Here is a 14,131-nt window from a genome sequence, read left to right as displayed (position 1 = left end):
TTGAGAAATCAGCTACCTTTTCATGAAAATAATTTAGTGTTAGACATCATCTTGAAGGAGATTTAGATATATAGTTAGCCCGCCCAAAAGTGAATTCCATTAGAGAAATAATCAGTTTAACATCCGAGTGAATTGAATGTGCTTGTACTGCGTTGGCTGAAGAGCGTACTTAAATTCAGGCACCCTGATTACTCCATTGTCATAAATGAGGCCTCTCCAGCAGTGAGAGTGTAAGTGGTTATTGCACTTTTGTAGGCTGGAGCATTCAGAATAACACAGTTGAACAGAATAATGCAGCAAAACAGAAAATACAATGTGCTAAGGATCAAGTCTGTTTCTGGRTGTCATGCAATGTGAAGATAAATACGAGTTACGGTTCAGAATCTGAACACCAAGCTAAGTTTAGTTCCCCTGATTCGGCTGTTGCTCTGCTGGCATCATCAATTTCCTGGCTCATAGTACGGTGCAGCCAGGTGTTCAAATTCACTGAAGGCCGAGATTTGCTCACTTAAAGAACATTGAAAGTAAAACCTAGGTGGTGTAACCGCTATTCAAAAGTAAATACATTGTGTGACAGGTATAAAACTGCTGAAGTAAATGGTATTTCTCACTGTTTTTTAATTTTTTTTCTCTTTTTCCAGAAGTACCTCAGCTGTAGGGCAAAATGCAAGGACATAAGCTACTGACCTCCTTTTAGCACCAGGACCAGACACACTACCATACTCTTCACCATCAATTGAGAGTGATTGAAATACCACCTCAGAAAAGCTGGTCAACCTGTTCCATCAGYGGACATCTTTTGTAACACACCTTTTATGTACTTCTGCTGAGATCACTTTTTTCTACCTACCTACCAACCACATGGTTCTATATTACTTATTGGGCACTGATGGTAGCCTCCAGAAAGTGCAGCTTCAAATGGTCAGCCTCATCCTTTAGCAAGAAGAAAACCTGGATACTGGATAGCAACAACGTCTTCAGAGAAAATGCTATACGAAGGGAAACGATTGGTTTCCTGCCATTGTTTCTTCCTGTTAACAGCCAAATTCTACTGGATACTCACTCTGATGCAAAGAACTCATGGCCAGGAATATGCCCATTCCATTCGACTGGATGGGGACATCATCTTGGGAGGACTGTTCCCTGTTCATGCAAAAGGGGATAGAGGGGTGCCTTGCGGGGAGCTCAAGAAGGAGAAGGGGATCCACAGATTGGAGGCGATGCTGTATGCAGTTGATCAGATTAATAAAGACCCTGATCTTCTTGCCAATATCACCTTAGGTGTCCGTATCCTTGATACGTGTTCCAGGGACACTTATGCATTGGAGCAGTCSTTAACATTTGTGCAAGCATTGATAGAAAAAGATGGTTCAGACGTGAAGTGTGCAAATGGTGATCCACCTATTTTCACTAAGCCAGACAAGATATCGGGTGTGATAGGTGCTGCAGCAAGTTCTGTGTCCATTATGGTTGCAAATATTTTAAGGCTCTTTAAGGTAAGCAGCATTTTTTTTCTTTTAAATTTAATGGACAATGAAAAAGTGAGGTGGTTGTGTTGTGATACTTTCAAAAAACAAAGAACGCTTTTCGCATTCAGAAATCTGAAACGGCTGGTTTGCCCTTTCAAAGCAAAGGGGKGAAAAATTACCAAATGCAATGTTTGCAGACCCTATTTTAAGGTGCCAAGTGCTTCTCTGGAAGGTCTGAGCAAACTGTGCACATTTTAACTCTTTAGGGATTTGTATACTTACCTTTTTACTACTCACATTTGCTCCATATGAGCATTTATGCTAATCAAGACTTGGTTGGGATTGATTTCCCAAATTTCCAGGAGAATGAAATACAAGATTTTAACACAAAAACATTTGTTGGAGGACCAGATAACTTCCTTACATAGAGAGACATATCAGTAATAATCTTGTGCTACTGCTGTGCATATTGTACCAGATGAAGTATACTGTAATATTTTTGATTTCCTTGACATTTTAACCTCCTCCATGTTTTCTACAAGGTGATAACAATCACTTTGTGAGAGATTATTTTTAGGCAATAATTCTACTGGCATTTCTTTCCAATTACTTTATTAAGCTCAGACATTCTAAATAACGGAAAAGTAAACATGCCACTTTTAAATTTGCGAAGTTAGATGGGAAGATGARCGCATTTTAATAAAATCAGTTTGGATGGAGGAGATCAGTCAGTACTTAATTTTTAATCCTGTSCAATGGCAAACAGATGATGGTAAGTTGAGCACTTTTTTCTTTACACAGCACAACTGTAACTTACGTCTGAATCTATTACTGTCTTACCACCCACTGTTCTTTTCATCCATTCAGAAATCTTGCTTATTTCATACAAAGTTACAACCACTAAAACCCACTTAACGACTCTTTCTTTGACTTCGATGCAGAAGATTTGGGTATTGTTTAATATTGCTGTTATGTATTTTGAAAAGTGTTGCACTTGTTTTCTAATTGTTATAACAGATTGAATAGTAGTGAAGAAAGATTGGCATTTTTTCTTAAAGTTTCTCTGCAAAGTGTGTTTCAGTCATTTGAATGGTGATTTTAGTTCTTCCCTTTGGTTTTCCCACAAAGGAAATAATGATGGATTTRTAGTTCAGTGGAGGAGCCAAGTGACTGCTGGATTGTGGTCAGGTGTTAATTTCAGTCTCAAACTTGATGCTCAGCTGCAGTTACTGCACAGATTTGAGAGTAGTGAATTAGTTCTAGCCATATGTTTTACTTGTGAAAATTAAGTACACAAAACTGAGGTAAGACTTAAAAAATGTTCCATGTGGAGAGCACCTCTGGAGTAGTGCCTGGTGGGGAGGTTTGTCTTTCCTGGGAACCATCTTGCATATTGTGGGAGGTGTCTATTTTTTAGCTAATCTCCTTTTTTGAAGTTGTGCTATCCTATTAAATAATGCATATTTCTGAAATAATGATAGATGGAATGATCACTTTAATACTCATTATAATGCAGGGCCATGCAGACCACAACTTACAGCCAGTTTTGAGTTGAATGTGGTTCTGTAGACTGATTTAAGAAACCAAGCCTGGTAAGACATGCATTAACAGTGAATTAAGAGCAGCAAGAAGGAAAGAGGCCTATGAATTGTCTAAGATAGCAGCAATTTGTCTTCTGAAACCTTGACAGCTACCTCCTGATTTACATTATGCAATAAGATTGCAAATAACATTCTACTGCAGTCTTAATCAATAGAGGATCATGTGATATCCCCTCTGGGGAAAGATCTTATTTACCCATTTAATTGATGTAACACAGCTGCTGGCAAAAGGAGAAGACATCTCTTTTAGTTTTAAATATAGGTTCTGTACAAATATTCTTAATAATGTAAAAAAAAAAGATGAATTATACCCTTCAATGCCTGATGGTGGACTGGCATGTGAAATGTGTTTTTGCCTTCCTCTCAGAAGTGAATCTCTTCATRAGTAAAGGCTTCTGGATAAGGCTCTCAGTTAGACGCATCATAGAAACCACTCACAATGGTTATAGTCAAGAGGATTAGGAAATGAAGGGTTATTTTCCAGAAACTTGGATATGTAATCCAATTGGGGTTGTACTCAGACAAAAGACATAGGCTGAAATTCTCGGCTGATACGCCCCCACRACCTGGACCTTAGCCCACGCTCATAAAGGCTCCATGGAATTGCGTTTACTGTATCTTGGTGTATGTCAAGATGGGGCACTCGTGGTACATGCCTGTACTTCCACTGAAATCAGTGATCACTGTCATGCAAATGCCTGTTTCCATGTTATCCAAGAKGAGTGTGATTCATCCATATCTCTGTTTAACAGTACTATTTAGAAAGTTGAACCCATAGTTTGAAGTTCAGTATTGCTTTAATGCCGGCACTAAAGTTCTAAAATGTCAGGACTACATATTTTTTGAGAACATTATCATCCAGTGAAATTTAAATTTGTAATGAAATTGTAAGAAGTACATGTCTCAATGTGAATACACAAAAATATCCTGAGAAATACTACCCTCAGCAGCTTGGATTTTTATGCTGCCATTTTTCTTTTTCTTGTATTTTTTTTTTCTTTCTTTTATTGATTTTACAACAGAAAACATACAGGTCAATAGTCCTATCTGATGATCTGGTGGATAGCATAAACTGATTGATAGTAAAGGTATTCTTTTATCCAAGTGTTTTCATGAGAAAAGGGGAGGGAGGCCACCGCAGACAATGACCTTGATCTATAGGCTTTCTCCTGATCAAATGGCTTGCCTTGAATTYTTCTCTCTCCTTTCTCCTTCTGTGAATTTTGAGGTCCATTGTTTCTTAGCAGGTGATTTTCCATAGGTTTTAACCTTAGTAGAGCCAAAAAATTGAGGTACAAATTTTGACAGACTAAATTTCACCCGTTAATGGTTTTAGACCTTTCAGAGACGCTTTGCACAGAGGAAACAGTGGAGCATGGAATTAATTGTGTGAAAGTGGTTATTCCTTGATTATCATAAGGTTGTTGTTTTTGTGTCATAATTTTAAGTTGTTTTTATCAGGGAACATCAGGAGTGGGCTGCTTCACAAAAGAAACAGAGTCAGGGACCATAGAATGGTAGGATCTGTTGAGGAGCTGGCTGTCTCAGTTGAACAGCTCTCACTATCACAAAGGGAACCTTTCTACTTACTTAATCTGGCAAAAGRTTACTCTTGCATTCTTCCTTCTATTTGTTTGACAGAAATGCTGTTTTCCTGTAGAGTGCTTAGGCATTACTGGATGGGAACTCTTGCCTGTTTTGTGTGACACTTACAAGCATCTAGGTTGTTTCCCAGTCCCCCCAGACATGGCCTGGAGGAAACAAGAGACTATGTAACTGAGCTCCCTTCATGTACTATGTTCTCTCTGTTCAAAGTTTCTACTTGTTTAAAGTCTGAATAACTCCTTTCAGTGGTTAAAATCTGCTGGAAAAAGAGAGACATTTGTTTATGCTAGTGTCCTCACATCCAAACCCCACATACTATTTCTGAACTCATTGGTACACTCCATCTGTCACCTTCACACATCTTCTAGCCAGTGTCACACTAGGAGCAGCCTAGGGATGATGGTTTGCATGCAAATTGAGGTGGTTGGACAGGATGCCTGGTGAATTGTGATCTCAAGCTTTTATATATATATTTATGTACATGTGTACAAGGCCAAAATACTCATCAGCAGCTTTATTCCTCTCCTGGCCTTGCTTTGCTTTGCCTGGCCTTTTCTTGCCTTGCCTTCTGTTTTCTCTGGTTTCCCAAGGCTGAATTACTTATTTCCTCTTTTTGGTCAAATTCCCTTTTTGCTGCAGAACTGTAATCCACTTTCATAGCCGCTGTCTGAAGGGACTAATATTCACTTCATGCACATTTGATTTATACATTTCATACACGTTTACCTCTTCAGAAGTACAAGTACAAATGACATTACAGAGCAACTCTTTCAACTTTTATGGCAACCATCCAAAATTCAAGGGATAGTTTCTTTCATTGAATCTAGAAGTGAATATATTAGTTCCACCACCATTTTGCTTATTTGCTTTGATTGTTTCATTGCCTCATTTTGGGTTTTAGTGTACATCTTTGCCTGGTAGCTTTGCACAGCTACTAGGGCTATACCTGGATGATGCTATTTTTATGCTTMGTTGCAGGTCTTTTTAAGTTTGGCTGTCATTTGGCACTTTTGCTGCTTTGTGTTCTAGACCTGCACAGAGCAGCAGACAGGCCTCCCAGAAATGAGGGCATTGCCATGGTACAGAAGCTAATCTCACTGAACTTCATAAATGCTGGGCTTTGAATTTAAATTGTGGCAATGGAGTGGACCTCATGAAAGGGATATGATGTAAATAAAATATAGTAGCCTTTTACCACCTAATTTCAGAGAATACAAACATATTTTTGAGGTAATCTGAGCTGTACACAGGTCCTGATCTATACTCTGTATCTACAGAAATACTTGCACCTCATGAGCATTACAGACTTCAAAGGCTCCAGGAAGAAGCAGGAGTCATCTATTTCATGTGCGACTGCGGGGCCTTTCCATAATGGAAAAGCTTTTTTATATATTTTAAAGAAATAAAGAAGAGGCTCAAGAATTTTACCCAACATATTGGTACTCATTAATAAAAAAATGTGCTACACTGATTGGAACATACCCGTTTTCTGTTCACTGTGTCCTGTTACATATGTCAGTAACATTTTTCACTGCATACCATTTGAAATTTGTAATAGGATGATTTTTTTTTTCCTGGTGGTTAAAACATATGTGGAAAATTTTTTGTAAAGTGTGAAAAAAATGGTTTTAAGTAGGGAGAAGAAGACTGAAACATTTTGAAATCACATCTTAAGATGAACATATTTATTTTATTTTTGTTATAGATAATATTTGCACTTTATSAATAATTTCATTAGAAAAGGAACCAATACATTCCATTTAATTTTACAGTGCTTTTGAAGTTTCATACATGCATATATCTGYTTAGTGCCTGAGCATCTTGTCTTGTTATTGGCTGAAAAATACCTTTATTATAGTTCCTTTTTTTTTCTTTTTTCATAATTGAATTTCTTTTACATAGAAGACACATTCATATCTCTTTATATATTCATGGCAGTAGACACTTGATTATGTAAAAAACCCCTTTTAATTCAGCCATGATTCTTCTGTCAGTACCAGGTTAAATGTGTGTGGTCAAGAGAGGCAAATGCCAGGTCAACACCAAGATAAAATTATAGGTAAAAGAGGTACTTTGCTAGCATCAATAATGAAACAGTTGCCAAATTTTTAGTTACAGACAGAGGAAATAATAGGTTTTCAGTTTCTGTGAAAACTGCTAGCACTGATTAGCATCAAAATTTATTTGTGCTAAGCTGCTTGAGGCAAGGGAGTACAAAACCAACTAGATGCATTCATTTATTATTTTACRGTATATTAGTTCTTTAAATATTCCTCTAAAAGTTTAAGAATTTTGTTTTTTCACATTCCTAGACACAACTATAACCAGTGGTTAGAGCAAAAGGATAATCTGGTTTTCTGTGTTATTTTAATTTGTTTGTCATTGGTTTACTACAAGGCTTGCGAAACATCTTCTGACCTTTGTGTGCTTTTCTTTTGCCATTTTGATTTGCKTGGGTTTAAGTTTTTACAGGAACAATTGGAAATTTGGTTAACATTAATTAAATGTTTGAGATATCTCCCCTGCTTTTGTAGGCAAGTTGAAGCTGTCTAAAATGTTGAGGGTTTTGCATAATTCTGTAAGAATGGTGCAGGAGCACCTTACAAAGAGAGTGTAGCTATTAAAGACCAGTAATCTGATTTTCTTTCTGCTTCCCTGGAGGCAGTTGGGTGTATATATACACATACATATATATATATATATATATACACGCACACGTTTCCCTCACATGAAGAAAACTGCATATGCAGAGAAAATGATTTCACCCTTTCATGGCTGAGGCCAACTGACACAGACAATCCATGCCCATATCACATACACCTTTATTCCCCCAAATCATGGGGCTGCATGCAGGTTACCAGGAGGGAAATTATTCCTGACCCATGATGACTTCTGAAACTGTCAGAAATTTAGGAGACTTGGCTGGCACAGGTCATGGCCGAGTTATGGGCTGTCCTGACAGTCTGACGGTGGAGGCAGCTGAGCTGTTGCTGAGAGATGTGCTCTGAAAGAATGTGATTTACCAGCTTTGACATTGCTGCTGATTTCTCAGGACAGAGCTCCTCTGTTCCTACGTCACACTGAAGGGAAGCCAAGACACTKCAATGATCATTGAAGCTTTTTCAGTGCTTTACTACAGCAGTGTTAGTTTTATTAGCTGCAATGAGGACTAAATTAAGAAGACCTTTTTCCCCTGGTGTTTAATTGTTTCAGTACAGTCACAGTTGGGCAATATGAATAGTCCTGCATTCTGACTGTCATCAGAAACCAGGCACTGTTGTGTTACAGCCAAGTGGTAGATTTTGTGTGTTTGCTTATTTCCATTCCCATTATTTCCCCTAAAGCATATTGTGCTTTTAGGATTAAACTGGTTTAGAGTGCTTAAATGTATATCCTTGTGCTTGCTAGCATTTATCAGAGAAAAGCAGTCAGAACAAAAGTCTTACTGGAGGACAATAATTCCACAGGAATGAATTAAATAGCCGAGAGCAAAATGCTCCTCTAGGCTGGAATCTATATGTGCTCCCAGCAAGATATTATGTCCCCTATCTCTCTGACAGGACAATTAAGCATTTAAGTGAGGCCTTAAATTAGGAGTCTGGTGGCCCTTGGCTGTCTGTGTCCTCAATAGGAAGGATAAAATGCTTTCAGAAGGATTCTGGATCAGGTCTCTGAGTGTGGATGCATCTTTCATGTTAACAGAACGATGATGGGTTGATGCATGCTTGCACTTGGATCAGACAGAACCTCTTCTCACTGGAAGGCTTTGGAAGCCTTTCATGGAAGTGATATGAGGTTTTACAAGAATATTTCAAACACCTGCAAGGGTGGTGCCAGCTGCTTAAATACTTCCTCACTTTCCTTTGAAGGAATTTTTCTCATATCCTTTTCTCTTTCTTTTCCCACCTGCTTTATTTCATTCTCCAGTTGTCTTAAGGAAAGCTTCTTTTTGACCACTGGTCCCAGTATTTTTCAAGTGGCTATTTCATTCCATAGTCTTCAAAGAAAATTTTTTTTCAGACATGMTGAAAAAGCAAGATTCTGACTGAGTCTCGCCTTCTACAGGTTGCGAGGATGAGTGAGTTAGCAGGAGGAAGAGCTGGAAATTAGGAAACTTAGGCTAGGGATCTATCTATGGGTATTACAGGGAAAAAAAGGGAGATGCCTGTTGAAATATTGAACCCCAAAAGGACAAGGTTCTCTCTGTTTTTTTACCTTCCTGTAGGATTTCTTGTCTGGTGCTTCAGATTGATGCTGGGCTCTAACTCTTCTCCGAAATAAACTATTTCTAATAGCAGTGCTGAGATATTCCATGGTATTGTGAGATCTCTCTTCCTACTGTATTTCTTTTACAGCTTGAGAAGCAAACRTGATTTCTCTGAGATGGAATAATTYGTCTTTGGAGTTTTGGCCAGCGTTTTTTCAGTAAAGGTGCCTCCAGCATCTAGTTATGTAGCAGGGGTATTTGTAGAGAGAGAATCAGAATCTCTATTCTTTCTTCACTGGTGCATTTTGCACATARCTCTTCTATAAATTGAAAAGTAGCAAAAGTATGATAGCCCATTTTGGGTATCATTCTATGAAAAGTGCTGAACAATTTCCATAAGATTTTTACTTTGAGAATGGCTCTGTTACATTTAAAATGCCACCACAATCTTCTTCCAGGCAGGGCACAATCTTGTTAAGCAACTCCATCGCATTACAGGAACACTGATCCCCTAGAGTGATGGTTACTCTAATTCAGATAAATTTTCTTTGTTTTTTATTTGCAAAGTGCTGTGAAATATCAAGGTCTTAGTGAAAACTTATGACCACAGTTATACCTAGGCAATTCATTAGAGAAGCTGTGGATCCTGCAGTAATTCTCTGAGCCTGACACTACGGAAACAAAGCCCGACAAATGAACTGAAGGAAGGGCTGGTTTTCTTGCATTCTGGTTTCTTCTCTGGGTGCCACAAGTGTGCTTTGGTCTTTTCAGTAGTGCTGAAATACAAAAAGTGTTCTGGAAGAGCTGACTTCCTTGAGGGCTGTCATCTAGACAAAACCTCACCAGTTTAGAAGGTGTGCTGTAGGAATGTAGGTGAGGTTGCAGGGGGGCTCCAGACTGAGCTGCCTATTTGGATGATGTGTGAAAGGGCTGCTAAATAAAGGGAAGCATGGGCTGATATGTTGAAATGCAGTGCTGTATAAGACAATGCCTAGTGGCTAATAATAGGAGACATAATATATATGTGTGCTTTTGTAAAGGATGTTTGCTATGTTATTACAGTACTGTAAATTCATTGGCTATGGACTACATAGCCCAAACAACCTTTCAAGGCAGTGCTGTGGGAGAAGAGAATATATCTTGGCAATCTGAGACAGGAACTCATTTATCATTAGGAGCAGCATAAAAAAACTGGGGAATTCAGACTGTGCTCACTGCTTTGGGGTCCGGGACCAAACCAAAACATGTACCACAGAAAGAGACAARCAGGCTGTCAGGGCTGCTATCATGCACTGAATAGAAACTGCAGAGGCCTTGGAATCCCAAGACTATGGATGTCTTCCAGCAGGGGCATGACTTGTTTTAGGATTCAAATTTGTGGCTTCTTCTGTGTTTATGAGAAGCAGACAAGTACTGTAAATAGCTATGTTTTTCTATTGCCAGCTGGATTGGACCTGCTTGTTGAATTCTGCTTACTCAGAAGGCAAACAAGTCTTATTTTTATGTGACTTCTAGTCTTGCTTTTGTGAAGAAGAATCTCTGAGAGAACAATGAATTCCAGTGTAGCCAATGAATTATACCACTCTAAAACTGAATTTCTCCAGAGGCAAATAATGTCCTATGCCCGTGAAATATTGTGTCATTGGTATCACCATTAGTAGGCTTTGTATTTGAGTAGGGTTTGTCCAGCAGGCACGTGGCAAAAGTGAACATAGGTTCCTCTATTGTGTTATGTAACTTTCAGATGTGATCATGGTGATGCACTATTGGAAGCAGTTTGAAAATAGATAGGGATATGTTCAATTAAAAGAGATTTTTCTTTTTTTTCAGTAGAACAGTAATGATCTTGGGGSAGCTGGCACAGCTCATGATCTCCACAGACATGGCTCTCCAAAGTAGCTTTTATAATATGTATTAAATACAAACTTAACATTCCAAATTCCACTCATAAARAGGAGTTAGGAGAACACGGACATATAGCTAGAGCTAGCTAGGATATTATTTCAGGAGTGAAAATATGGGCTGATTATTAGAAAAAAATATTGCCAAGACCTACTCTGCTATATGTTGTCTGAAGTTTAATCCAGTTGTGTATTATGAGAAAAATGCCACATTTTCTACTTCCTGCCTTTCTGAAAATTAGGTTGGGTAGAAGTATAGAAAYACACATTTTTTGTACCAGTAGGAAAATTATCTAGGTAAAGTAGCCAATGTTTTCCTCTCCTAAATATGATGGTTCTGCTTGCCATCTTTTGCACAACAAAGTGCAGTATTTAAAAGTTACCAGCTGCTATATTTGCTTTCCAAAGTGTGAAGAAAACATGCATTGTCCTGAGGATTAAAGGGCTGATTCTCTTTGTGCTCAGCTCAGGCAGAACTGAAGTGTTTGTAATGGAAGTAAAAGCTATTAAAAAGCATGAAACATGAGAGAAAAATAACGTGTTTATATCTTCTTTGTTGCACAGGATTTGATGATGCCCTTAGAAAGTTTTAAGTGTAAACATTTGTCTTATTAACTAGCATTTCTTTTGTGCATGTTACAAACACTTCCACTTGCAAATCCTAAATGCAGTCAAAGCTGTTGTTTCAACCCGCTGGGAACTGTTTTGCCAAATATCATCTGAACAACAAAAACTCATCATCTGTGAGCTAGTTCACATCTCCAGTACTAACTGAACAGCATTTTGGAAACTGGATGTGTAGGATTTTGAACGCTACACATGTCTAGGGTTTTGAACTKCAAAGAAAAAATATTATTTCTAGTACTAGTTTTGGTGACTGGAATAAGATGGGAAGGTAGCTGTGCTGTATATGGGAGCATGGAAAGCTTGCACTTGGAACAGATGCTGAGAGTGCCCTGTGACTCAAGGTATGATTTCCTGCCATTCCTGCCAAGTTTCAAAGCTTGTGGGTTTTTTTCTTCTCCTTATTTCTATTTTTAGGCTGAATAGCAAAGAACTTGTGCTTAAGGAATGAAGATTCACCATTCTAGTTATACTTTGTTGTGTCTTTGCATACACATCAAATAATTATKCTGGCCTGCAGGAAAGAATGTGAGTAAAGATGTAAAAAGCTGCTGAAAATGCAGGGTATTTTTGGTATGGATCACATAATCACTTGGCTCAATGGCAAGCTGCAAAGCTTTGTCTGAGTGTGACAGACTTCCCTTGCTGTGTGGTAGTGCTCGTTGAAGCCTTACATCCTTTGTCTTGCTTCAGTACAGATTTTCTCTGTGACCTTGGGCAAGTCACAGCAGCGAATCCTCAGCCTGATGGATGATTCCTGTGGAACTGGGTGCCCGTGGCTCTGGAGCTCTGGTGTCCAGAGTTGCCCGCCCTTGCTTCCCTGTTTGGAGCACTTCTGTGGCTGAAGGGATTTGTGAATATAAAGTCTCCTTGATAATCAGATAGAAGAGTAAGGGGTGGGGGCATATAAGTACTTCAGATAGCTAGTCCTTAACGAGGGATTCCTTGTATCCTCTTACATAGTTCTCTCCCCTGGGTTTTGCTATGAAAGGAGATTATCCAACTCACASTATGGTTTAAATATGCAAGTCATCAGTCTCATGACCAAGTGGTGAAGCCTGCCTGACYTGTAATCAGAGGCTGTACATCCGCCCTTAGGAAACAATGACAGTCAAAGAAAGAGAGCTCCACACTCAGGAAAAAAGTGTTTGGATTATTGCAAATAATATTAAAATTGTTAAAATTCATATCTGTGATCTCTGTTAGAGTGATGTGGAAAAAACGGAACCTCTGTCATTTTTATGACAAAGCGCAAAATTAAGTAGTGTAGGATTAAAGAAAATTAAGATAAGTGTCTATGCAAATGTATGTTCTAAGCTGAGAGGACTTCTTCTGTTCTTAAATGTTTGAGAAGAGAGAYCATCAAAACAGTTTTGTAAATGACTTGCTAGCTGACTGTTACACCATTATATCTTGGTGTCTCAGGAACCATTTTTTTGTTTGTTTCATTTTCATGATGATTAATTAAAAGTTTGTTTGCTGATCTGTAAATTAAGTAAAAATCTCTAAAGAATAGGCAACTTCTGGCTGCTGTGTGGTGAATAACTTCCTCTTCCATTTACCTGGAGTGGATCAGGAACTAGGAGAAGATTCCACACCTTTTAGAAAAGGTGATTCTTAATTTTAATTTTCCTTCTTTTCAGTTGTTTTTAATCTACCAAGTTGTAATTTAATCAATCAAGAATACAATATTGTGAGCAAACCTGTGCAAATAATTAGTCAGTTTGACAGCTGAACTGAAAATAAACCTTCATTTTATTCTGAACCAAAACAATCTTCCTGTAGTGAAACTTGGAGGCTTCTTTATTGGGTCGGGTTTTTGTTTTTGTTTTATTTTGTTGAGAAAAGCTTTCCAAAATGTTTTCTTTTGTGTTAAATGGTAACTTATATTCTGTGTGAAACAAAATATTTTATTTCTATTTTGGAGATTTTATAAAGAAAAATAAAAGCGTGAGGTTTGAAATGTCAGTTGTGGGCACCATTCACTAAGAGCTGGTGCCTGTCTTACCACGCTGTTTGCTCATGACTTAAACAAGGCTCTTGGGCAAATTCTTTGGAATCAGAGGGAAGCAGATCAAATATAGCTCAGGGGATGGGACAGCTCAACTCCAGTCCCTGTAGACACAGATAAGACTGCTTTGTGGTAAAATTAGGAGTTCTGGACACTGAAGGTGAGAGATGCACAGAAACAGGGCTGCCTGGGCATTCTGTGTACACTGAACTTCCACCCTGTGACTTTCCTTTCTGCCAGAGCAGGTCTTATCTCACCAGTCTGCTGTGTGCATGACTTTCCCTGGAGAGCTCTAATCTCTGAACTGTTTATTAAAACAACTCTGTAAAGGGGCATCTTCTTGAAAACTTTTGCCTTCTACCTCTAAACAGCTGGATGCATGTGAATGCTGCTGTTGCCAGATGCTGTCTATTCACTGATGATAAGCTTTCACAATGGGAAAATTCTATTTCATCCATGCTAAAATTCATTAAATGTTCATTAGAATAATGATTTGAACTTAGCTGTTCCCATTCCTCACTGAATACTGGACTATACAGTGAATTACTCTCAGGTGGGTCCAATGGAAGTTTAATTGTTTGTGAAAACATGAACAGCTTCAGCAGGAGAGACTTTCATGTCCAAACCCCCTATAACTCAATGGTTAGTTGTTCCCAGCTGAGTACTTTAACCACCAGGCTATTAAGTATAATTCAGGCAGCTACTGCAGCCTC

General features: G+C 38.4%; 1 protein-coding gene across 1 annotated transcript in view; it reads left to right on the top strand.

The window, feature by feature from the left end:
- Positions 1–832: 832 nt before the first annotated feature.
- Positions 833–14,131, top strand: part of LOC130580620 (metabotropic glutamate receptor 8-like) — a 55,342-nt gene continuing 42,043 nt past the window's right edge. Inside the window, exon 1 of the mRNA XM_057378240.1 lies at positions 833–1,496. Within this exon, the coding sequence (XP_057234223.1) occupies positions 987–1,496 (510 nt within the window). The 5' untranslated portion in view covers positions 833–986. The remainder of the gene's footprint in view (positions 1,497–14,131) is intronic.

The sequence above is a fragment of the Malurus melanocephalus genome, unplaced genomic scaffold, assembly GCF_030028575.1.
Source record: "Malurus melanocephalus ecotype Western Australia unplaced genomic scaffold, MMel_1.1 scaffold_11, whole genome shotgun sequence".
NCBI classification, from domain to species: domain Eukaryota; kingdom Metazoa; phylum Chordata; class Aves; order Passeriformes; family Maluridae; genus Malurus; species Malurus melanocephalus.
This window is presented reverse-complemented; position numbering and strand designations above follow the sequence as displayed.